Source organism: Triticum dicoccoides, chromosome 5B (genome assembly GCF_002162155.2).
Source record: "Triticum dicoccoides isolate Atlit2015 ecotype Zavitan chromosome 5B, WEW_v2.0, whole genome shotgun sequence".
Classification (NCBI taxonomy): domain Eukaryota; kingdom Viridiplantae; phylum Streptophyta; class Magnoliopsida; order Poales; family Poaceae; genus Triticum; species Triticum dicoccoides.
Window position 1 is genome coordinate 393,368,121 of NC_041389.1, and position 26,124 is coordinate 393,394,244.

At 43.8% G+C, this 26,124-nt stretch overlaps 1 protein-coding gene across 1 annotated transcript; it reads left to right on the forward strand.

The window, feature by feature from the left end:
* Nucleotides 1–23,255: 23,255 nt before the first annotated feature.
* On the forward strand, nt 23,256–24,509 carry LOC119305565 (transcription factor TB1-like). Its single transcript, XM_037582053.1, has one exon. It carries the CDS (start codon nt 23,547–23,549, stop codon nt 24,369–24,371), a length of 825 nt encoding a protein of 274 aa, XP_037437950.1. The 5' UTR covers nt 23,256–23,546; the 3' UTR covers nt 24,372–24,509.
* The last annotated feature ends 1,615 nt before the right edge of the window (nt 24,510–26,124 follow it).

Here is a 26,124-nt window from a genome sequence, read left to right on the forward strand (position 1 = left end):
GCAATTACTTTCAAATTTCTGATTTTTTTTCACATTTTTAGGTTCCAATTTCACTGGGCTTTAACCTAATTTCAATACATCTTCAAATTACTTTAAATCTGGCTTGACATTTTGATATTAAAAATTGTTTGGACCCCACCGAAATATGCAAAATTTTGTTTAAATTTTTAACCCTGGCCCTGGCCAACAAAAAAGGGACTGCAATAAATTGCATAAGAACTTGCAATGAGCTGTAAATTATTAAAAAAATAGGGAATGGTCTGACTTGTGGGCCTATTAAGTTGACGCGTATGCAGGTTTTTTTTACTTATCATATACGTCAACAAACAATTCTAGCAAACGTGACCCTTGGATGTCAATCCAACGGCCGTCGTGCTTCTTCAATATCTATTCTTCTTGCTCCAGCCGCCAAATCCAGCGCCGGCAGGACCGCCTGCTCCTGCCTCCCATGGCCGGTTGTGTTGCCTGATACGTCTCCAATGTATCTATAATTTATGAAGTATTCATGCCATGTTTACAACAATTTTATATGGCTTTGGTATGATTTGCATGGAACTAACCCGGACTAAGGTTGTTTTCAGCACAACTACCGTGGTGTTGTTATTTGTGCAGAAATGAAAGTTCTCCAAATGAGTAAAACTTTTTGACGATTTTTTTGGAACAAAAGAGACCCCCGAAGCTTCGTGGAAGGACCAGAAGGTGAAGGAATAGGGCACAAGACACCAGGGTGCGCCTGGGGGCCCAGGCATGCCCCAGTGGGTTGTGCTCACCTCGAGGCCCATATTCATGTGAAACCAACGCCAAAAAATCCTATAAATAGAGAAACCATCAAAAATAACCCTAGATCAGAAATTCTGCCACTGCAAGCCTCTATAGCCATGAAAAACCAATCTAGACCCCGTTCCGGCACTCCGCCGGAGGGGGAAATGATTACCGGTGGCCATCTTCATCATCCCGGCGACCACCATGATGAGGAGGGAGTACTCCACCATCAAGAGCTACTAGTACAAACCCTCAAGGCTGAGGGTTTGTACCAGTAGCTATGTGTTTAATCTCTCTCTCTCTCTCGTGTTCTTGAGATGTCACGATCTTGATGTATCGCGGGGTTTGTTAATATAGTCAGATCATATGGTGTTTTCCCCTATCTATCTTGCTGGGAATTGAGTTTCCCATTTGAGATTTCGTTTTATCGGATTGAATAATTTTATGGATTTAAGAGCACTTGATGTATGTCTTGCTATGAATACCCGTGGTGACAACGGGGTATCGTATTGATTCACTTGATATATTTTTTAGTACTCAACTCGCGGGTTCCCGAGGTGACATTGGGGTAATCTATGCATAGGAGTTGATGCACGTTCTCATCTTTGTTTCTCCAGTAGAAATCTTAGGGCACTCTTTGAGGTTCTTCATGTTGGATTGAGTATTATGACTATTAATTTGCTTTTCGGTTATTTTAGTATGAACTCTTGATAGATCGATCGGAAAGAATAACTTGGTATTATTTTAGTATGAACTCTTGGATAGATCGATCGGAAAGAATAGCTACAAACAATTTCTTCTTATGTTCTCCACAAAATAGGAACTTTGGAGTGATTCTTCATCGCATGTTGAGGGGTGGTTATATGATCCAATTATATTAGCATTTTTGAGAGATTGCCCTAGCGAAAGTACGGACCCTAGGCCTTGTTTTCAAGCATTGCAATACCGTTTGTGCTCCATTTTATCAATTGCTACCTTGTTGTTTTTTATTGTTCTTATTACAAAAACCAATATCTACTATCCATATACACTTGTATAAACATCTCTTCGCCGAACTAGTGCACCTATACAAATTACCATTGTATTTTGTGTGTTGTTGGGGACACAAGAGACTTTTTATTATTTGGTTGTAGGTTTGTTTGAGAGAGACCATCTTCATCCTAAGCTTCCCACGGATTGATAAACCTTAGGTCATCCACTTGAGGGAAATTTTCTAATATCCTACAAAACTCTGCGCTTGCAGGCCCAACACGAGTCTACAAGAACAAGTTGTGTAGTAGACATCACTGCCACACAGGCCTCACTGCCCCCTACTACTCCCACCGCTGGCCAGGCCATCCCTCTACTCACCCACATCCCTCCACTGATGTAGTTTTGCTGCCTCTGTGCATTCCCTTCTTGGGTCTCGCCGTCGACCATCGCGCTGGTGTTCTTGGCACGACGTGGTCAACATTGTTAACAAATGATGACATTGGAAGAGGGATGTACATGGAGAGGCTAACTGTTGGGACCCACATGGTCCATGCCCGCACACAAGCAAGTACCTCCTTATTATGGCAAAAAGAATGGATCCTCCTAATGACAGCTAGGACTTACCAGCTATATCTTTGCATGGAAGAAAGTGCCTCCTTATTAAGAGAAAAATAACAAGTGCTCCCCATGACATCTGGGGCCCACCAGATTTGGAGGATGACTTGTGGCCCTACTAAGTTGACGTGTACGCAGGGCTTTGTCAACTTAGTCAACAAACAATTCTATCACCAGTGACCGTTGGATTGTTAACATCCAACGGTAGTCCTGCTTCTTCAACCTCTGATTTTCTTGCTTCAGCCATCCAAACCACCGCGTACTCCTACCACCCGTGGCCGGCTGTGCTGCCGTGCAAGCCTCACCGCCCCCTACTACTCCCACCGCTGGCCAGGCCATCCCTCTACTAACCCACACTCCCTGTTATTCTGCGGTGACGACAGTCTCACACCACAAACGAACCAGTCAACCCTCGTACTACCCTCTGCATGTTCCCAGGCTCCGCGTCATTCCCTACCTCACCATTTTCCACCACCAAGTGTTGTTCACGCGGCGTGGTCAACGTGGTTAACGAATGACAGCAATTAGAAGAGGACTGTATGTGGTGAGGCTGAAGATGGACCCATCAGCTACATCTTCACACGCAAGGAAGTGCCTCCTTATTATGCGCCCCTGTCATCTCGGACCCACCATCAATATCTTCACATGCAAGGAAGTGCCTCCTTATCCTCCCTGACAGCTAGGGCACACCCGGTCGAAGCGTACATAGTGTTATCAGTCTGGTTGCAAACGTGTATGTACATATTGGTCCATCGATCTTTCTACCATGATGAACCGTGGCCCAGTAAGGAGCGGTAGCTATTCAGGCAGTCCCGTCTATATCATGTACACGTACATACAGGCGGGGTCTTGAACGCATACAGTGACGGCGTCTTGTTCATCTGCAGCTAACCGACTGGGTCAGAACGGAGAAACAACATCGTGTTCATCGGGAGCCAACCGGCTTGGATGGAACAGCCGAAAAGGGGTCTGGCATACCGCAAAATGGAGGAAACGGACTTGTGTTCGAGCTCCTATGGTCGAAACGGGGTGCTTTTGATTGGGAGGGGTGTGGCGTACCACAAAATGGAGGAAACAAACTTTTGTTGGAGCGCCTACGGTCGGAACGGGGGGTCCTTTCATCGTGAGGGGTGTGGCGTACCGCAAAATGGCACTCCACCTGCTACTATTCATCCACCGTCTACTACCTCGCTCGAGCCTCCATGGGATATTGTTCATCCACCGTCGACCTCCTCCAGCCTCCACCTGCTACTGTTCATCCATTGCGTCTCCCTCCTGCCTCCACAGGCTCCTATTCATCCACGGGCTCCTGTTCATCGAGCCTCCACCGGCTACTGTTCAACTAGCCCTCCACGGGGTCTTGTTCATCCAGCCCCCACCGGCTACTGTTCACCCAGCCCTCCACACGGGGTCATGTTCAACCAGCCCTCCACGAGGTCCTGCTCATCCACCCCCAAGCGGCTCGGGTTTCTGGCGGCCTCCTCTAGATCTGGGTCCTGTTCATCCAGCGGCAACAGCCTCTACTACCACGGGGTCCTGTTCATCCAACCCCCATCGGGAACTATTCGCCCAACCCCCAACAATGCTCATTGTTCATCAAGAGGCAGCAGGTTCGATCGACTTCAGTTAGTAGCAGGAACGAAGGAATCCCTCGATCAGGTTTAGTTAACAGCCAGGGATCAAATGGTCGCTCGGGTTGAGCAATGCGTAGCGAGTGCAATCGCTCGGGTTTAGTAGGTGAACGCCTCGCTCAGGTTCAGTTAGAGCCCAACGCCTCGCACACAACACGTACGTGTACGAGAGAAACGCGCAATCCCTTCGTTCATCGCTCGGCCCCGACCACCCACCGTAACCAGGAACTCCCCGATATTTTCCTTGCCCTCGCTTCTACCACGAGTTTTCTGTCACGGACGGCCCAAAGAATGTCATACAGCTACATCTCCGGCCCACCCAGGACTAAAAGCCCATTTCTGTCATGATTTTTTGTCATAGAAGTAGGATCCCACCACATCTATGATGATACCGGGTTTTGTCACAATTATCGTCATAGAAGTGTCATAAGCATGACAGAAAAAAATTCATTCGGCCCAAAATGTCATGGATGTGTCCCTTTTTTGTAGTGATGGCAAATAATGTAATGCAAGAGATGAGAGTTTATGGTGGGTACTTGGTAGGCTTGATGTAGAACCTCCCCGGCAACGGCGCCAGAAATTCTTCCTACTACTTCTTGAGCTTGCATTGGTTTTTCCCTTGAAGAGGAAAGGGTGATGCAGCAAAGTAGAGATAAGTATTTCCCTCAGTTTGAGAACCAAGGTATCAATCCAGTAGGAGGTACACACAAGTCTCCGATCTAAGCACCTGCACAAACAATCAATCACTTGCACCCAACGTGATAAAGGGGTTGTCAATCCCTTCACGGTCACTTGCAAGGATGAGATCGCATAGAGATAGATATAAAAGATTACTAAAACATAAAACAAAACAAAAGTAAATAAATTGCAGCAAGGTATTTTTGGATTTTTTTGGTTTATAGATCTGAAAATATATGATGGAAAATAGACTCGGGGGCCATATGTTTCACTAGAGGCTTCTCTCTTGAAAGAAAACATACGGTGGGTGAACAAATTACTTTCGAGCAATTGATAGAAAAGCGCAAAGTTATGATGATATCCAAGGCAATGATTATGAATATAGGCATCACGTCCATGTCAAGTAGACCGAAACAATTATGCATCTACAATATTACTCCACACATTGACCGCTATCCAACATGCATCTAGAGTATTAAGTTCATAAGAACGGAGTAACGCCTTAAGTAAGATGACGAGATGTAGAGGGATAAACTCAAGCAATATGATGAAGACCCCATTTTTTACCCTTGATGGCAACAATACAATATGTGCCTTGCTACCCCTACTTTGTCACAAGGTGAGGACACCGCAAGATTGAACCCAAAACTAAGCACCTCTCCCATTGCTAGAAGAACCAATCTAGTTGGCCAAACCAAACTGATAATTTGAAGAGAAATACAAAGATATTTAATCATGCATAAAGGATTTCAGAAAAGACTCAAATAATATTCATTGATAATCTGATCATAAATCCATAATTCATCATATCTCGACAAACACACCGCAAAAGAATATTACATCAGGTAGAACTCCAAGAACATCAAGGAGAACATGGTATTGAAGATCATAGAGAGAGAAGGAGCCATCGAGCTACTAGCTATGGACTCATAGGTTTGTGGTAAACTACTCGTGCTTCATCGGAAGGGCAATAGAGTTGATGTAGAAGCCCTCCGTGATTGAATCCCCCTCTGGCAGGGTGCCAGAAAAGGCCCCAAGATGGGATCTCCGGGAACAGAAGGTTACGGTGGCAGAAAATTATTTTGGTGGATGCTTCTGATGTTGGGGGAATATTTGGGTATTTATGGAGCGAAGATTAGGAGGTCTATGGGGGACCCACAAGCCTAGGGGGAGCCCCTTGGGGCGCACCCTTAGGGCTTGTGGCCTCCCCGTAGGTCTTTTGGCCTCCTCTTCAAGTCTCCTGGGTGTCTTCTGGTCCAAGAAAAATCACCGCGAAAGTTTTATTCCGTTTGGACTCCGTTTGATATTCCTTTACTATAAAACTCAAAAGCAAGGAAAAAATAGAAACTAGCACTGGGCTCTAGGTTAATAAGTTAGTCCCAAAAATAATATAAAATAGCATATTAATGCATATAAAACATCCAAAACAGATAATATAATAGCATGGACAATCAAAAGTTATAGATACATTGGAGACGTATCACGATCAGACCCCTGCGCGTGCTTATCGGGAGGAGTGCCCTTTGACCTCCATCCATGACCCACCTCTCTCCCAACATCTCCATTAATGGCACCCAAGCCCCTATTTTATGGCATGGCTATGTCTCAGTGGAGAGAGATTTAAGAGAGAGAAAAGAAATTCTAATAATAAAATTTGCACGGATCTTGATGAAGATTTGACGGACATATATAACATTGACTATGACTTATAGCAAGACTGATATGAATATATAAGGACGATGGCAGTAGATAATAATTGTCATACATATTTAGGAAGATATTTAAAAATGCCACATGCGGCAATGCCCAAAATACACAAGGGCAAAAGAAGAAGGAAGACACAAACAATGATTTGGCTCGCTGTTCTCTACTTTCTTGATGCACTGCAGGCCACGGAGGCAAGTTCTCACGGCGAGCTGCGATGATCTCTTTCATGTCCTTAATATGCTGCTTGGAAGCATCCACATATTCCTCCACCAGCCTTTCGCGCTCGATGCGAAGCATGGCATTCTCGCCCACAATTTCTTTATGATGACGCCCGTCCACTTCAACATGGCAGTGATCTCCTTGTTCTCCTTCGCCTCTCATGCGATCCTCGCCCTCAGCAGGCCGCGCTTGGTGCAGAGCTTCGCCTTGTCCTCCCTATTCCCGAGATGATGCCAGTAGCATTTTCAAATGAGGAATTCATCTCGCCTTGCAGCTTCATCTAGCCAGAGATCCGATCCATCAGGTCACCAAGCATAGTGCGCATGAGCCTGTGAGAGTCCTCGCCTACCTGCGAGACATTTTCCCAGGACGTCGCGGCGCGGGAGGACCTCTCTGCCGCATTCACGGTGCGGCAGGACATCTCTGCTACTTCTGCTGCGCGGCTGGACCATTCTGCTGCATCGAAGGCGTGGCGGGACCTCTATGCTGCTTCAGCGGCGCAGCGGGACCTATGTACTATTCACGGTGCGATGGGACATGTCGGTTGCTTTCGCGGCGAGGAAGGACATCTCTCGTGGTTCCTCTTCCATGCTCGCCTCTCCCTGGTGGTAATCTTTCGACCTAGAACTCATGCGGGCCATGGCAAATGCAAGGGAATGACGATGAAAGACTTGTTTGTTTTTTGTGGATGACGAGTTGAGGAGGAATGTGAGTCATCTTGGAGTAGGTAGTATTTATAACCGAGTACTAATACACTCCTAAGTGGGAAACCATTTGGGTTTTGATCGGTGTGAACAGGTTTACAATTAAATATAGCGTAGTGGTAATTTAGAATGTGAGGAGACGTAAGCTCAAAATTTATTGATGGTTCTAGTTTCAAAGTGCGGCACTATTCCCAAATGGCGTAACGTGGGCACGCGTTCTCGGTCGCGTATGTGGCGTTTTCACCATAGGGTGCACCACAATAGGCGATGTCAGCACATGTCTTCTTCCATCAACCTTGCGCGCTCATTATCACCATCGCGCACACTTCTTTTAATTAGAATGTGTGCCCTTCTAGCACACTCATCTTGATTTGTCTAAATGTTTCTGTTTGTTGTGGATAATCGCAAATAGTTCATCCGTGTGAATTGTATGCCGTCAACCACAAACACTTTGATCTGGCTGACCATTTCTGTTGTATTGCCTAATGTCAAACGGTTCATCCGAGTGAACTGTATGCCGTCAATCAGACACACACCTTGATCTACCAGACCGTTTCTGTTGTGTTGCCTAATCACAAACAGTTCATCCGAGAATAGTGCCACTAATTTGGACGGTGTTGAATCTTATTGTAATAATTATGAAAGTGGATTTGGAGAGGTCATGACTTTATTTAGTGATGAATCTGCTATTTTGGAAGAGGTTTCAATTGATTATGATAAAAAGTTGCTATCTATGATGATTATTATGATGACATGTATGTTATAAAGAATAATGATAACCATGAAACTTGTCATCATGATTTCAATTTTCAATTGGATTATCCCAATCAAGTATCACATGATAGTTATTTTGTTGATTTTGCTCCCACTACTATTCATGAGAATAAATTTGCTTATGTGGAGAGTAATAAAGTGTCTATGCTTGTGGATCATGAAAGGAATGATTTATGTGATTGTTATATTGTTGAATTCATTCATGATGCTACTGAAAATTACTATGAGAGAGGAACATATGCTTTTACATATCTCAATAATATCAAGTTTCCTCTCTTTATGTTGAAAGCTTGAAGTTATACTTGTTTTTCCTTCCTATGTTAGTTGATTCTTGCTCCCATAAATTGTTTGCTCTCAAAATCCCTATGCATAGGAAGTGGGTTAGGTTTAAATGTGCTAGTCCTATTCTTCGTGATGCTCCCATTATGTTTCAATTGTTTGCTTTTATGTGAGCATCATTGAAATCATCATGCCTAGCTAAAAGGCATTAAAGAAAAAAATGTTTGTTGGGAGACAACCGAACATTTATACCTACTTTTTTGTGTGTTCACATGATTAATCTACTTTAGTAATCATGATTTATAGCTTTTGTTTCAATAATGTGCCATGTAAAGCCTTTGTGATAGCATGGATGATAGTTGACTTGATTCTGTGCAAAAATAGAAACTTTTGCGCCCAGTAACAGAATTGCTTAAATTCACTGGAACGTGGTATAATACATTTTTTATACAAATGATTGATATACAAATTTCCACCGTTTTCCTAATTTTTCATAATGTTTGGAGTAAGAGAAGTATGGTCATTGTCCAGATCATTTCAAACTGTACTGTTTTTGGCATATTCTGTTTTTGGTGCAGAGTTTGCTTGTTTTATAGTTTCTATGGCTTATATTGGTCAATATTAATTGTATAAATTGTAGAGTACAGTAGGCATTGTGTGAGAACAATTATGAATCTTGTCTTTGACAGTACCAAAGTGATTTATTTATTCTTTATCATACTAACCTATCTCACGAAGTTCCGTTAAGTTTTGTGTGATTGAAGTTTTCAAGTTTTGGGTGAGATATCGGTATGAGGAGAATAAGGAGTGGCAAAATACTAAGCTTGGGGATGCCCAAGGCACCCCAAGGTAATATTCAAGGAATACCAAGCAACTAAGCTTGGGGATGCCCGGAAGGCATCCCCTCTTTCATCTTCAACATTATCGGTAACCTTACTTGGAGCTATATTTTAATTTATTACATGATATGAGTTTCCTTGGAGCATCATTTTATTTTATTATGATTTGCTTGTTGTTATTTAGAATAGTGTTTTGCATCTTTTATTTCAATAAAAATGTCAAGTATAGCCTTTACCATGCTTATTTTGCAAGTCTATATGTTGTTGTTTGAAAACAAGTAGTTTTTTCTATTATTGTGTGAATTCTTCTAGAAATTTAGAATGTGATAAAATCTTAAAAAAAATACACAGTATGCTATGATAAATTTTCTACTGTTTGGAAATTTTTCAGAATTTTTGGAGTTAGAGAAGTATGAATCTTCTTGCATCCTTTATAGACTATCCTATTTAGACAGATCGTCGTTATGTTTGCTTGCTTAATGGTTCTATTTTAGGATAGGAGTATTAAATATGCATAGGGCATTTAGCATTCAATATTAAATTATATTTTTAGTGATTTTCTACAGTACAGAATGATAAGGTTTTGCATTGACTTATACTAACTTATCTCACGAGTTCTTGTTGAGTTTTTGTATGGATGAAGTTTTTAAGATTTAGGGAAACTGTGATATAAAAGGAATTAAGGAGACACAAAAGCTCAAGCTTGGGGATGACAAAGGCATCCCAAGATAATATTCCAAGAAGTCTCAAGCATCTAAGCTTGGGGACGCCCCGATAGGCATCCCACCTTTCTTCATCAACAGTTATCGCTTAGCCTAGGTTGAGCCCAAGTTTTTGCTTTTTCCCATGATGTGTGCTATTCTTGGAATGCCATTTTATTTTGTTTTTCTTGCTATTTAAAAAAAATACTTAGATATGAAAGTTTTTAAATAAGAGAGAGCCCTCAAATAGCTACCCACTTACTTAACTACTCGCTTGATCTTCACTTATATATTTTTGGAGTAGTTTGTTGAACACTCTCATGCTTCACTTACATTATTTTGAGAGTTGATACTAGTGATGAAAATTTGTACAAGCTTTTACATGGGTCCTAATATGATGAATATTCAAGAAGGATATAATAAAAACTTTCATGTCGATCATTGGATATGCTAAGTTTGATTCCTTGCAATAGTTTTGCGATATGGAGATGATAAAAACTTTCATGTAGATCATGTTAGTGAGTAATTGTGGTTTAGTAAGACTATTGGTATTAAGGTTTGTGATTCCCTATGCATGCACATAAAGTCAATAGTTATGCAACAAAGTTACATCCTACTTGTGGTGCATTATTCAGTGTTAGTTATGTTCAATGCATGTTTATGGTTGTTTTCATTTTTTGGTTGGTTGCTTCTCACTCTATTTCCTAGCCTTTTTTACTAAGTAGGAATGCTGCTTGTGCATCTAATTGCTTAAACCCAAAGTTGCGCCAAATGAGTCCACCATACGTACATATATGAGTTATTTCCATGCCGTTCCAAGTAAATTTGTATGTGCCAACTCTAATATTCAAAATGAATTTCCGTTTTCTGTGCCCATACCGCTCATGAAGCAGCAGGGAGTGGCCAATATTTTCCATGCTAGGTATTTCATTCTCATGTTGAGTGTTTATTCACTTGTCATTGCACGAGAGGGTGGCAGGTAATAGGGATGTCCAATCCTGAAATGAAAAAAAAATTACTATGATAATAAATTCCTTGGAAAGTGTTGGTATGGAAGGCACCCATGGATACAACTAGCCATGGATTGTGTAAGAATGGTGGAAAGGAAATAAAATTTACTTTCTTTTTGGGAACCGCCTATGATATATCTAGCATGGAAGATATTGGGAATTCTCGATCGTTTTCGTTGACAGGAAAAGCTTGCCTCTCAAAATAATTTTATCTCTCAATTTAAGCTTTGAGCTCTAGCACCTCTACAAATCTCTGCTTCCCTCTATGAAAGGCCTATCTATTTACTTTTATGCAATTTTTATTTTAATTTTGAGTCTCCATCTTCTCTTATAAAGCACCAACTAGGGAACACTATTGTCATACTTGTGTATTGGATGTAGCTAATATTTGAGTGTGTTTCATGAATGGATCAATGATTGAGGATAATGGGCTAGGGATAACTTTCTTTAGCATTGATATTTTGAAAGACATGGTTGCTTGTTAGTATGCTTAAGTATTGATGTGTTCATGTCAAATTATAGACTATTGCTTTGAATCATTCAAGTCCAAATGTCCATGGTACAAAAGAAAATAGTATATGATGAATATGATAGGTAGCATTCCGCATAAAAAAATTCCATTTTCAATTTCTACTTTATCATGATGAGTTTTATGATAAATAGGTGTTTTTCTGATGCTAGGAAAAGTGATTGAAATTACCATTGACCAAACTTACGCACTATACTAGCCTTCACACTTCATAAATTATTTCTTTTATCATTTACCTACTCGGGGACAAGTTGGAATTAAGCTTGGGGATGCTGATATGTATCCAACATATCTATAATTTATGAAGTATTCATGCATGTTTATTATAGTTTTGTATAATTTTGGTGCACTTTTAAATGGATTTTATATGGTTTTTATGGACTAACATATTAACCTAGTGCCTAGTGCCAGTTGATGTTTTCAGCTTGCTTTTGGTTTTCCAGAAAATCCATATCAAATGAAATCCAAATGCAGCAAAAAAATTTGATGATTTTTTTGAAACAAAAGAGACCCCCGAAGCTTCGTGGGAGGGCCAAAAGAGCCACGAGGTGGACACTACCCATCAGGGCGTGCCAGGGGCCAAAGCGGTGGGCTGGTGGGTAGTGGGCACCTCGTGGCCCATCTTCACGTGATTCCAACGCCAAAAATTCTTATGAATACAGAAACCCCCAGAAATAACCGTAGAACTTTGACTCCGCCACTGCAATCCTCTGTACCTCCACGATCCAATCTAGAGCCCTTTTCCAGCACTCTGCTGGAGGGGGAAATCAACACCGGAGGCCATCTTCATCATCCCGGCGGTCTCCATGATGAGGAGGGACTAGTTCACCCTCAAGGCTGAGGGTTGTACTAGTAGCTATGTGTTTGATCTCTCTCTCTCTCTCGTGTTCTTGATTTGACACGATCTTGATGTACCGCGAGCTTTGTTAATATAGTTGGATCATATGGTATTTTCCCCCTCTCTATCTTGTTGTGATGAATTGAGTTTTTACCATTGAGGTTTCACTTTTATCGAATTGAATACTTTTATGGATTTGAGGACACTTGATATATGTCTTTCATATGAATACCCGTGGTGACAATGGGGTGTCATATTAATCTACTTGATATATGTTTTGGCACTCAACTCGCAGATTCCTGAGGTGACATTGGGGTAATCTATGCATAGGGGTTGATGCACATTTAAGTCATTATTTCTCTGGTAGAAATCTTAGGGCACTCTTTCGAGTTCTTTGTGTTGGATTGAATATTATGAATCTGAAGTTGTTTGATGCATATCGTATAATCAACTCACAGATACTCGTGGTGACATTGGAGTATCTAGGTGACATTAGAGTTGGTTGATGTGTATCATATGGTGTTATTTTAGTAATAACTCTAGGGCTGTTTGTGACACTTATAATAATAGCTCAATAGATCGGTCGGAAAGGATAACTTTGAGGTGGTTTTGTACCCTACAAACAATCTGCTAGATAAGAACTTTGGAGTGATTATTTATCGCACGTCGAGGGATTGCCATATGATCTAATTATGTTAGCACTGTTGAGAGATTGCACTAGTGAAATTATTAACCCTAGCCTTGTTTTCAAGCATTGCAATATCGTTTGTGCTCACTTTTGTTACTTGCTACCTTGTTGTTTTTTATTGTTCCTATTACAAAAGTCAATATCTACTATCCATATTGCACTTGTATCAGCATCTCTTCACCGAACTAGTGCACCTATACAATTTACCATTGTATTTGGTGTGTTGGGGACACAAGAGACTCTATGTTATTTGGTTACAGGGTTGTTTGAGAGAGACCATCTTCATCCTATACTTCCCACAGATTGATAAACCTTAGGTCATCCACTTGAGGGAAAATTGCTACTGTCCTACAAAACTCTGCGCTTGGAGGCCCAACACGAGTCTACAAGAATAAATTTGCGCAGTAGACATCAAACCTCAATGGTAAAAGTTTCTAAACCTTGCTTTAACTTAAACTTGGGGAGGTAACCACTTCTCGCACTCTCCTTTAAAAACTACATTTTTCACTTTTCTTTCGTAATGTCATCAAGTATGGTATTCCAAAGTTCTCAGCTTGGGGAGGTTACGTTTGCATGCATAGGGTCTTGTGCAATGTCATTATCAGCAGATTTTCGTGCACTCGTGTGTCCTACTATTTTGACATGCTTGCTTTGCTTCAGTTTCACCTAGCATGATGAAACCTTGTGCCCACTAAAATACATTGCCATGTACTTTTTAACCCAAAACCAATAAAGGAGTCCTTTGAACTCTTGCCTTTATTTAACCTAATAACTCAAGTTGGGGACTTGAGTAGCGATTGAATAATTGTAGAGGCTTTTAGCTGATGAACCCAACATCTTTGGTTGATGCGGGACACGCAATGGGATTTATCCCCGCCAAACTATCCCCTCGGGGTACTTAGCTTTTGAGTCCTATGCAATATGACACCGTGATGCTCTTGTGTAGTGTTTGAGTTATTTATGACTAATGTGAGTTCAAAACCTTTGCACTTCCTTTTCATCTTATATTGCTAACCTCTACGGTACCATGCATTGCCCACTCTCACATTGAGACTTGGCGCATACTCCATGGGTACATCCAGACCTGTGGGAGGACTTCCTCTTGTTCTCCTGCACATAAAACATCCCATATCCACAAAACATCCACCATACCTACCTATTATGGAATTTCCATAGCCATTCCGAGATATATTGTCATGCAACTTCCACCGTTACTATTGACATGACATGAGAATTCATTGTCATATTGCTTTGGATGATCATATAGAGCTGACATGATATTTGTGGTGCAGCCATCGTTCATCATTGTTATACAGGTTACGCTCGATCCTTGCACATCCTGGTACACCGCAAGAGGCATTCATGTGTAGTCATCTTTTTCAGTTTATCGAGTTGCAAATAAATAAAAGTGTGATGATCATCATTAGAGCATGCCCTAGTCAGTGAGGAAAAGAATGGTGTAGACTTATGAGTCCTCAAAAAAGTGAGGATGAGGTCGATGAGACAGTTCTGAAAAAAAGAAAAGACAAAATGAGAGAAAAGGTAGAAGGGGCATGCTACTATCCTTTTACCACACTTGTGCTTCAGAGTAGCATCATAGTTCATATAGAGAGTTTTCATATACTTCTTGACTATGCTAGTGGGATCTTTACATTATAGAACTTGGCTTGTACATTCTGATGACGAGCTTCCTCAAATGTTCGAGGTCATCATGAGCAAGCAAGATGGATGCACACCCACTTAGCTGCATTAGGAAAGCCTTCATACACTTATAGATCTAGTGCATCCATTGCATGGCGATCCCTACTCCTTGTGTTGGCATCGATCATATGGCCTTCTCCATTGTCTAATGGACGGTTGTGTTGATGCAAGACTTCCTTTTTTTGACTTCTCAAACCCCAATCATTATTCTATTTTCCCTTTAAGTGTGAGGTAGTCCACCTTCTTACTCGAGGATGAGCAAGGTTTAAGCTTGGGGAGGTTGATTTCTCCATATTTTATGCATCTTTTGAGCTCATTTGTTGCACATTACCTGTGTATATCACGTTATATCATGTTCCATTGAGCCAATAACATGTCCATATGCATGATTTTCAGTTTTTATCCTTTTCACCTCAAGCATTGCATAATCTTTGTTCTTAGCGTGATGGGATTCTTCGTGGATTTTGTCCCTGTTTTTTCCCACGAATTCCTTGGCCATTAAGGGGTGATTTGGGAGAAGATTGGGCTCATCTAGAGCCCTTGGATCAAAGGGGAGATGCTACATCAAAGGAGGAGTCTATGGGAGAGCTCTTATATATTCACCCTCAACCCTAGCCACCGCCTCCAACACATCATTTATATTGTTCGCCACTCATCATTGATCTCCACGTCCAACTGCCGCCACATCAAGAACACCATTGGGGCAACCAAAGAGGGAGACGAGAAGGGACCGCCGCCGCTGTGCCTCCTCCATCATCACCCCTTCTCCCCCCCCCCAACATGGTCTTTTTGATGGCTTGTAATAACTCTTGAATAGGGTCGGTCGATTAGTGCGTGGTTGTTTGATATGTTTAGTCTATTTATGTGTGTTACTTTGTGTTGCTTATTTACCTATGCGGTAATTTAGTGATTGGAGACTTTCAATCCAAGTTTGAGACGTTCAACTCATATGAAGTAGATAGAGGATTTTGCAAACGATAAAACTGTGACGTGACATGTGGAGATATCTTGAGCGGAACGCAATTACTCTAGGAATCACGGTTGTCCATCAAACTTAATGCCTTTGGCCGGTCCTCAAACCACGAGGACCTTAATATATTTGTGTTAGCCGCCTCGGGTATGGGACAAGAAGTAGGATGAATGAATTATCTCAATACAACACGTCTTGAGAGATAACATTATGTGAGGGACCGTCCTGCAACCGTAGATTATCATATCCTATGATGCAGGTACTGACTTAGCCACTATGTGGCATAGTCGTAAAGCTTAACTTCATTCCATGCCCGTATCGAACGAGACTGTACCTAGATGCCAGCAGTCTCATCAAAAACATCACATACCTCTCTTAGTTTATTAACTTTGTTTAGTTTAGTATTTGCACTTTTGTTCCTTCTAGCTTAGCTTAATTCCTTGTTTTTACCGTTTCTTAGCAACTTACTTAAGTGAGGTATTTCAAAACTCCGGTTTGGGTGTGAGCATGGTTGTGTTAGTGACAACATAGCTGCAAGGTTTGTGGTTCCATACTATTCACTCCCTATGGGATCGACAAACCTTATCACGAAATTGCTACATAGCCATGTGCACTTGCAGGACATCAAGCTTTGTTTGGCGCCATTGTCGGGGAGCATAGCTTTTGCCTATTACTTCCCCGTTCACATTTATTTTACTTTTGTTTCTTGTAAAACCTGCTAATCATGTCTTCTGAGATGAATATCCAGGAAAATCTGAAAACTGCAATGTAGGAGAAGAGCAACAAGATTACAACTTTGGCTATTAAAAATGAGAAGATAAAAGAATGGATAGCACTACTGATCAGTGGGCACGAATTACATGTGATGAGCAATTTGTAACGTGCAAAGATTGTAAAATGGAAGGACACTATGCTTACCAATGTAAGTACAATGTTGATCCTATACTAGCAAGTTATACTAGGAGTGATATATGCAATGCTAGTATTGAAGTTCTTCAGTTATTACTTTATTATGGTATGGATGAAGTTTTACATTACATAGGAGACGCATGGATAAATAATATGGTGCTCATTTTTGTGCTATATAAGTTTTCCCTCTTTGTTTCCCCAATATTATGTGTGTTGTTTTTTTATTTATCTCCCCCCCTCCTTCACCCCATGTTTCTGGTTCACTTGAGCCTATCTTACAATAGGTTGCAATACCTTATGGGCAACAACTCACGGTCCCACCCCTCTTTTTTCAAAAAGATAACGGCTCGGATTAAGAATTTCTTTGGTGTGTCCGACACAATAATTTTTTCTCTCTATTATATTAGCCAGAGGATGGATGTCAGGGACCCAACTGCAGATATGTCTCCAGCAGACAGAGACCGGGCCAAGTCAGTAAGGAAGAACGGCGTGGCCACGGGAGAGCCTCTTTCCACCAATCAGGGGCAGGGGCGCGTCGTCACCAGGCCAACTCGGATCAGGCAACCGAACCGCAGGTTCGTGGGCCCGGAGTGGACAAATGCTACATAAACTGAATGAAGCAATCGGTTCGGCATCCATTGGGATCAGGCATTGGCACGGCACGGCACGGCTTCCTTTTTGCTTTTGCTTCTCCTTTTCCTTTCCGCAAGACAAGTGAAACTATGTAATCTATTTTGTGAGTGTGAGAAACTAGATCGGGATCCCTCGCCTAACATCGTGGTATCAGCTAGCCACCCACCACCCCTCCGCCGCCGCCGCCGCCCCGCCACCACCAGTTCACCGTGCTGGAAACTCGCCGCTGGAAGCAAGCGCGCGACACCCTCCTCACCACCATGGACCCGGCACTGAAGGCGCACCTTGACAAGATGAGCGATGATGCTGTCGCCCGCGCCAACAAGCAGGACGACGACAGCAAGGCCATCCTCAAGGGCGTGGCGACGCAGACCGCCCGGATCGATGCCCTCGTCTCCTGGAAGCCAGAGATGGAGGCGCGATTCGCCCAGCTGGAGTCCTCTGTTGCCGCTCTCCAAGCCGCGCCAACATCGACCGCGCCATCCAGCGGATCCCCGCCGCCGGCAACCCCTCCCATGGTCGCGCGCGAGATCTAAGGGCAACCATGCCACGGCGCGCCACTGCACCCCGGGGGACATCCGACGGTAACTCTCGAGTCACCGGCGGCTTCCCCGGTCATGGGTATGGCCTTGATCCAGTCCCCTAATTCTCCTTCGTTGTCCTCACAAGTGCTCGCGGCGATGGGGCAAGCACCACCATCGATCTCGTTTCCCAGCTTCGCTGGCAAGAATCAGCAGTTTTGGAGAACACTACCAGAGCAATATTTTCAGATGTTTGGGGTTCAGGAATCCTATTGGGTACCCATGGCAATTCTAAATTTCTCGGGTCCAGCAGCTATTTGGTTGCAGTCTATGCAGCGCAAGATTGTTGGTCTTGCGTGGGAATCATTCACAGCGTTGCTGTGCACTCGATTCAGGCGTGACAAACACCAATCGCTGATTCGCCAGTTTTATGCTATCCGTCAGACTGAATCAGTTGCAGATTTCATTCAGCGATTTGAAACATTGATGAATCATATGATCTCTTATTCTGAACTGACACATCCGTATTTCTTTCTTACACGATTCATCGAGGGGCTCCGGGCGGATATTTGAGCGGTGCTCATTTAGAGACCGCCAGACCTCGACACAGCTTGTTCGCTTGCTTTACTTCAGGAGGAGGTGGCTGATGGGGAGAACACCTTACGCTGTGCACCCATCCGCTCGCCAGCGCCGCGTTTGGTGGGAGTCAGTACGCCAAGTCTGTCGTTGAGCACTACCAGACCGTCAGTGCCTGCAACCAAAGCGGAAGATCATCAGGGCACCGAAGCAGCAAGGGCCGGAGCAGAAGGCAGTAAGATGGCAGCATTGCATTCTTTAAGGCGTGCCCGAGGCTTGTGTTTTAAATGTGGCGAACGATGGGGCAAGGATCACACATGTCCTCCTACTGTGCAGATGCATGTAGTGGAGGAACTATTGGAGCTCTTTGCAAAAGAAGAGGTGTTAGTGGGAAACAATCACGAACCAAACGAGCTGGACGAAGACAACCTTTGCACCATTTCCAAGCAGGCGGTGGACGGGTCTGCCGGGCTGGGTGTGATGCAACTGCACGCATGGATTCAAGGGAAGGAAATGTCATTACTGGTTGACTCGGGCAGCTCCTCCTCATTTGTCGACCATCATATCACAGCCAAGCTATCGGGAGTGTGCAAACTGCCCAAGACATGCAGAGTTAAAGTGGCAGATGGTGTTGTGTTGAGCTGTGACAGCTTCATACCACAGTGCCAATGGACATCACAGGGGCATGATTTTATAATAGATTTCAAACTACTATCACTTGGAGCTTATGATGCTATCTTAGGGATGGACTGGCTCAAGAAACACAACCCTATGAACATTGATTGGGAGGCGCAGCATATGACAGTTACAATGGAGGAAGGGCTGGTTGAATTGCAAGCAGTTACCAATGGTCAGCACAAGTGCGCTGCTATATCATCCCAAGAATTGTTAATGGCATGCAAGTAGGGCTCGGTAGCGTATGTGGTCCACCTAAATGCTGTGAGTGAGGCAGGGTTACAAGAGGAAGCCATTCCAGTAGAAATCCTCAGAGTCCTGGAACAATATACGAATGTTTTTGAGGAACCAAAAGGACTTCCACCCAGACGGGCTTGCGATCACAGAATTCCGCTCATGGAGGAGGTGCAACCTGTCAATCAACGACCGTACCATCACAAACCAGAGCTCAAGAATGAGATAGAGCGTCAAGTTAAAGAATTGCTCGATGCAGGCATCATTAGAGAAAGTACGAGCCCCTTTTCTTCACCTGCTCTTTTGGTGAAGAAGAAAGATGGTACATGGCGGCTGTGTGTGGATTACAGATGTCTGAACGCAATGACGATTGTCAGCAAGTATCCAGTTCCAATCATAGATGAACTGCTCGATGAATTGGTTGGAGCGAAATGGTTCTCTAAGTTGGATCTGCGTGCAGGGTATCACCAGATAAGATTGGCCGAAGGGGAGGAATACAAAACAGCCTTCACAACTCACTCGGGGCATTGGGAGTTCTTGGTCATGTCGTTTGGGCTCGCTGCGGCACCCCCAACTTTCATTGGAGCAGTCACTTGTACCCTGCGGCCACTACTGCGAGAATGTGTCATTCTCTTCTTTGATGATATATTGGTTTTCAGCAAAACTCTGAAACAACATGTGGAACATCTCCGTCAGGTGCTGCAACTACTCCGAAGAGATCATTGGCAAGTCAAGCAATCCAAATGTGCTTTTGGACAGCGGCAGATCGCCTATTTAGGACATGTTATAAGTGAATAGGGTGTGGCCACCGATCCAGCAAAGATAGAAACTGCCAGAAATTGGCCTGTGCCTGGCAACAGCAAAGAGGTGTGCAGTTTCCTCGGTCTGGCCGGGTACTATAGGAAATTTGTCAAGCACTTTGGCATTATTGCAAGGCCACTTTTCAATTTGCTGAAAAGAACCACCCCTTTGTTTGGACAGCTGAAACAGCCAAGGCATTCGAATTGCTGCAACAAAGTCTGATTTCAGCACCGGTTCTGCATCTACCAGACTTTTCCAAACAGTTTTTCATTGACACAGATGCGTGTGATTATGGGGTGGGAGCAGTGTTACAGCAGGCAGGACACCCGATCGCTTGTATGAGCAAACCATTGGCGCCCAAACACAGGGGCCTTTCCACTTACGAGAAGGAATGTTTGGCTATTCTCATGGCCATAGAACAATGGCGTCCTTACTTGCAGAATGACGAATTTCTGATAAGAACAGATCAGCGTAGCTTGGTGCACCTGGATGATCAGCGGCTGTCGACAGTATGGCAACAGAAAGCATTTACCAAGCTTTTGGGACTGCGTTATAAGATCACCTACAGACATGGGACCACAAACAGTGCAACCAATGCTTTATCTCGTCGACACCATGAAGACGTTCAGTCCATGGTAGTCTCGGTCTGCCAACCATCTTGGATATTGAAGATATCAAGGCCAGTTATGCGAGTAACCCACATGCAAAGAAGCTTCTGGAGCAATTCTCTCAACAGGCGGACCCGAAAGGTTGCTTTTCAGTTGCCGAAGGACTGTTGTATTTCCGATAACGGCTATGGTTGGGCGGATCTCCAGCACTCCAACAAACCATGTTGCGTGCTTTTCATGATAGCACTGTGGGCGGGCACTCAAGTTTCCATGTGACGTATCGACGCCTCCGCAGGCTCTTTGCGTGGCCCAAGATGAAGCAGGACATCCGGCAGTATGTGCAGGCTTGTGTTGTTTGTCAGCAGGCTAAACCGGAGAGGGTTAAATATCCCGGGTTGCTCGAACCAATTCCACTTCCAGAGGGAGCCTGGCAAGTGGTGACAATGGACTTCATTGATGGCCTTCCCCAGTCAGGCAAAGCAAATTGCATCTTAGTGGTGGTGGATAAATTTACTCGCTATGCCCACTTTCTACCTCTCCAGCACCCGTTCACAGCAGCCAGGGTCGCTAGAGTGTATCTGGACAATGTATACAAACTCCATGGTCTACCCAAGGCCATCATATCGGACAGAGATCCAGTGTTCACCAGTAAATTTTGGCGCGAGCTGTTTGCTTGCATAGGGTCTGAATTGAAGACGAGCACTCCGTACCACCCACAAACAGATGAACAGTCAGAAAGAGTGAATCAGTGCCTCGAGATTTATTTGAGATGCTTTATCCATGCCTGCCCAAATCACTGGAGTCAGTTTCTTTCGTTGGCTGAATTTTGGTACAATGCCAGCTACCACTCGGCACTGGACATGTCTCTGTTTCAGGCATTGTATGGGAACGAGCCAAGACACTGGGGAATTGAAGCAGCATCGGTATGCAAAGTTCCAGCGCTAAAGGACTGGCTCGAGGAGCGCAAGATCATGCAACAAGTACTACGACAACACCTGCATAGAGCTCGACATATTATGAAAGTTCAAGCAGACAAGAAGCGCTCCGACAGGGAGTTTCAAGTGGGTGACGTTGTCTTTGTCAAGCTGCAGCCTTATGTACAATCATCGGTGCATCGACGAGCCAATCACAAGCTATCGTTCAGATATTTTGGCCCATTCCAGGTACTTCGCAAGATCAACCCAGTGGCGTATGAGCTAGCACTACCGCAGGAGTCGCGCATTCACCCTGTCTTCCACGTCTCTCAACTGCGTCAAGCGCTGGCACCAGGTACAACTGCATCGTCTACAATCCCGGTACCCCGTTCTGCTGAACTAATCCCAGTGGAGTTGTTGGACAAATGCTGGCGGCAAACACCAGCCGGCCGCCGCGAGCAATACTTGGTTCGCTGGTCTGATTCGGAGCTGCTCGATGCCTCTTGGGAGGACGCCCTTGCACTCAAAGGCAGGTATCCGACTGTAGCAGCTTGGGGTCAAGCATGCTCTCAAGGAATAGGGGATGTCAGGGACCCAACTGCAGATATGTCTCCAGCGGACAGAGACCGGGCCAAGTCAGCAAGGAAGAACGGCGTGGCCACGGGAGAGCCTCTTTCCACCAATCAGGGGCAGGGGCGCGTCGTCACCAGGCCAACTCGGATCAGGCAACCGAACCGCAGGTTCGTGGGCCCGGAGTGGACGAATGCTACATAAACTGAAGGAAGCAATCGGTTTGGCATCCATTGGGATAAGGCATTGGCACGGCACGGCACGGCTTCCTTTTTGCTTTTGTTTCTCCTTTTCCTTTCCGCAAGACAAGTGAAACTCTGTAATCTATTTTGTGAATGTGAGAAACTAGATCGGGATCCCTCGCCTAACAATGGAGGATCCCGCTGCAATCAGGACACTGAAATTTTCTCCGTAGCGAGCATTGGCCTCAGTGCAAGTAACTATTTAAGTAAGAATATGTGGCCTGGTATACCTATGCACAATTGTGCAGCTAGCTTGTCACATGGATTAACTTATGATGACATATGAGTTCTTGTACTATAAAATCATACGTACATGCACACTGCATATGCAGAGACCACATAGATTTACATGTCACATAAACGCCTGCATTCCCACGTGTCCCTACAGTAGAGAACTGTAGCCCTCGATCGACCGCAATAATGCCTTCATCATTCCCTCGCTAACTCTCCTTACTACGCACACCAACATCAGACAGCTACGTACCTACCTAATACCTACGGGTCGAGTTTGAGCTATGCTTAGCCCAGCCTGCCGCCCTGCGCGAACGCTCGCAGTAGTGACGCAACAGTCGATGGTCAGACAGCGGGCCACCACTCACAACGACGGACGACGCCATTGCTCGAAACTCAAATGCCCTCGCTGCCCTCTGTAACCTAGCTATAGCATAGCACGCAGAAAAATCACTGGGAAAAACATACAAACAAAACGCGCGCGTACACATCGCACCCACACCCTATGCTAGCTCCACTAATAAATACTCCCTCTATTCGGAATTATTTGTCGCGAAAATGGATGTATCTAGACATATTTTAGTTCTAGATACATCCATTTCCAAGACAAGTAATTCCGAACGGAGGGAGTACCTAGCTGCCTAGCTAGCTCACCAGTCACCACTCCCATATCTTTCAGCTTCCTGTGCACCCTTTCTCCATCACCAACCTTTGCTCTCCCTTCTTTCCCTTCCCTGGCTGGGCCTTCCCACTAAACCCATTGATGGACCGATGCATATGTACATCAGTGGGAATGGACACCATGCTGAGCTGAGCTTATATCAACATCGTTCGTATACCTATTACCTAGTCACTTCCAATATAGTCCATCTCATATTTCTCATGTGAAAGAGGAAGAAGAGAGTGCTCGACCAAGGAGTAGAATCAACTGTAGTACCAGATCAAGAAGTAGATCTTGCTAGGAAGATATAAAGTACTCAAGTGCAGGCAGCTACTAGCGCTACTGCACTCGCCAATGTTGCCTTACCACCCTAACCCTCACGGCTTCTGGATCTCCCGAGAACCACCCGCGCAGGTGCCAAACCCTGCCAGCGGCTTCGCCGTGGCGCCTCCCGCGCATCTGGACCATCAGATTCAGCACTACGACCACTTCTTCCCCGGCCACGGCAACCAGTTCAACTCCGAGACGCTGGAAGCGGTGCTCATGAGGCCGCGTCCGCCGGCTCCTCCTCCGGCGGAGATGCCGCCGGCTAACGAGGCAAGAACCGGCGCAGTGCAGGCCGCCGGCACCGGACACGCCAGGGCGAGGAAGCGGCCTTTCAGGACGGACCGGCACAGCAAGATCCGGACGGCACAGGGCGTCCGGGACCGCCGGATGCGGCTCTCCCTCGACGTCGCGCGTGACTTCTTCGCGCTGCAGGACCAGCTCGGCTTCGACAAGGCCAGCAAGACGGTGGACTGGCTGCTCACCCAGTCCAAGCCAGCCATCGACCGCCTATCCGAGTCCTCTCGGCTCAACGCCGCTAGAGCGGGAGAAGATGGCATGTCGTCGCTATCATCGGTGGAGCGTGAAGGCCGCCGGCTCAAGGAGACGGAGCTGGCTACCGGGTCGGGAAAGGGGGCAGCGGATGTGGAGAAGGCGATGAGGGCGAGGGGTGGTGGAACGTCGGTGCTCATGGAGCACAGACGCGAGATGAACGGCGGCCTCATGTCGGCTTCGATGACTGGTGGGGAGTACTACTACGACCTCGGCGAGATGATGTGCATCAACGCAGGAGAATGCGATGACGATGGCGAGTACGACGAAGACGGTGATTTCTTGGACGGTATGCAATACTAGTTCCAGCCTTCCAGGTACTAGCGATCGAGCAGCTTAATTAGGTCTTGATCTGCCGAGCGCATCATTGTCTTAGTTAATTATATTGCATGTGTACGGATCTACTACTCTCTTGGTACTATTTGCAAATCTCATTGTTTTGTCTTATGGTGCTATTTTTTCTTTGCTTTGAGGTGCCTCTTAAGATTTTCTTGAAGTCCATCGCTCTTTTTAATTTCATGCAACATCTGGCTTTCTTTCATGTCTTAATTTGGGAATTATTTTGTAAGATTTTGTTGAAGCTGATCATCTTAAGCTAGAGAGGGAGAAGCTAAATGGTTGGTTTGTTCACTGCGTTTATGCTCATAAGATGACAGTTTATGTAGATCAGCGAAGGTACTTAAGGTAAGGACGATAGACAGAGCGTAGAAAAGTTCAGCACATGCAGTCAGCACTTTTATGATCAAACAAAAGAGTATCAGGAAACCGTATGCAAATATATAAAGAATTCGTAGTGTTTAGCCTGTTTAGGTCTGTACCTTCTTGACCTAGAATAAAGATGGTCTTCCTCGCAAATAAAATAAAATAAGGATTGCCTATTTTTGCTAAGTTGTACTTTCTTTTCTACACAAAAGCTTTGCATCAGTAAAAGAAGATAAGTTCCATTTGGATATATATGTAACTCACTGGCTCAGTGTCCCTATGAGCCTAGCTAACATATACTCCATTTGGATGGTGTATATGAGTTATTAGTTGCAGTCTACAAAGTACATGGTTATCTGGAATATCTTTCCAGAAGCAATCATTTGCAAGTACACATTGTTTTGGATGGTTAGCTGGAGTTATACAAGAGCACGACAAAAGGGATAAATATCAGATTCTAAGTTTAAAAGATTTAGGACTGAAAAAGTTGGAAGTACAGGGATTAGTAACTAATATTTATGCAGTTCACAATTTTTATTTGTTTGATTTAGCTTCATTCGTCAACTGAAACTTAGTTTCATCCTAATGTAAATCAAGTTGATGTTGTGGCATCATGCATGATATATAGTATTCAGCTGCTAACATCATTACCAAAGGAGAATACCTTGCTATTTTCGTAATTATGACCCTGGTTTGGTGAAGCGAGGAATCTGAACCTGCTAACTATTAATTTCAGTTTTGGAAACTGAGAGATATGATTTGTAGGGTTAATAGGGTCATGTAAACACCCATATATCCAAAATATTTTTCCTACATATAGTTTGATTAGATTCTAGCTGAACACACTATTTGTTGCTTATGTTTGGAGGGTTTGGCATCTAATTTGTTGAAAAAAACTATAATTGAGTAATATATACAACATTTTGAACATTCTACATTTTAGGCAAGCTAAACAATGACATGTACAATTAGCAAAAAACATGAGCACACTTATATGTGAACTTTTCATGTATTTCATTAAATTTTAAAATAACTTACACTTACATATATACATTTACAGTATATAATTCAGGATCAACAACTCCATAGAAAATTATACCAGATTCATATCCCAATAGGTAATATAATCGAAATTAATATATACTTCTAGTTCATCTAGAAAACATTTATCTAATTAAGGATATTTTTCATAGACTGGAGCTAAATCTCCTATTTATTTCCTAAAAAGTATCTCCAAACACATCATGAATCCCAGCAAAGTGGTTTTGATAGTTCATCTACCATATAAAAAAAAATGTGATTTACAATATTCATTGCTCTACATAAGTGTATCATGCTGGATAAAAAGGTTGTG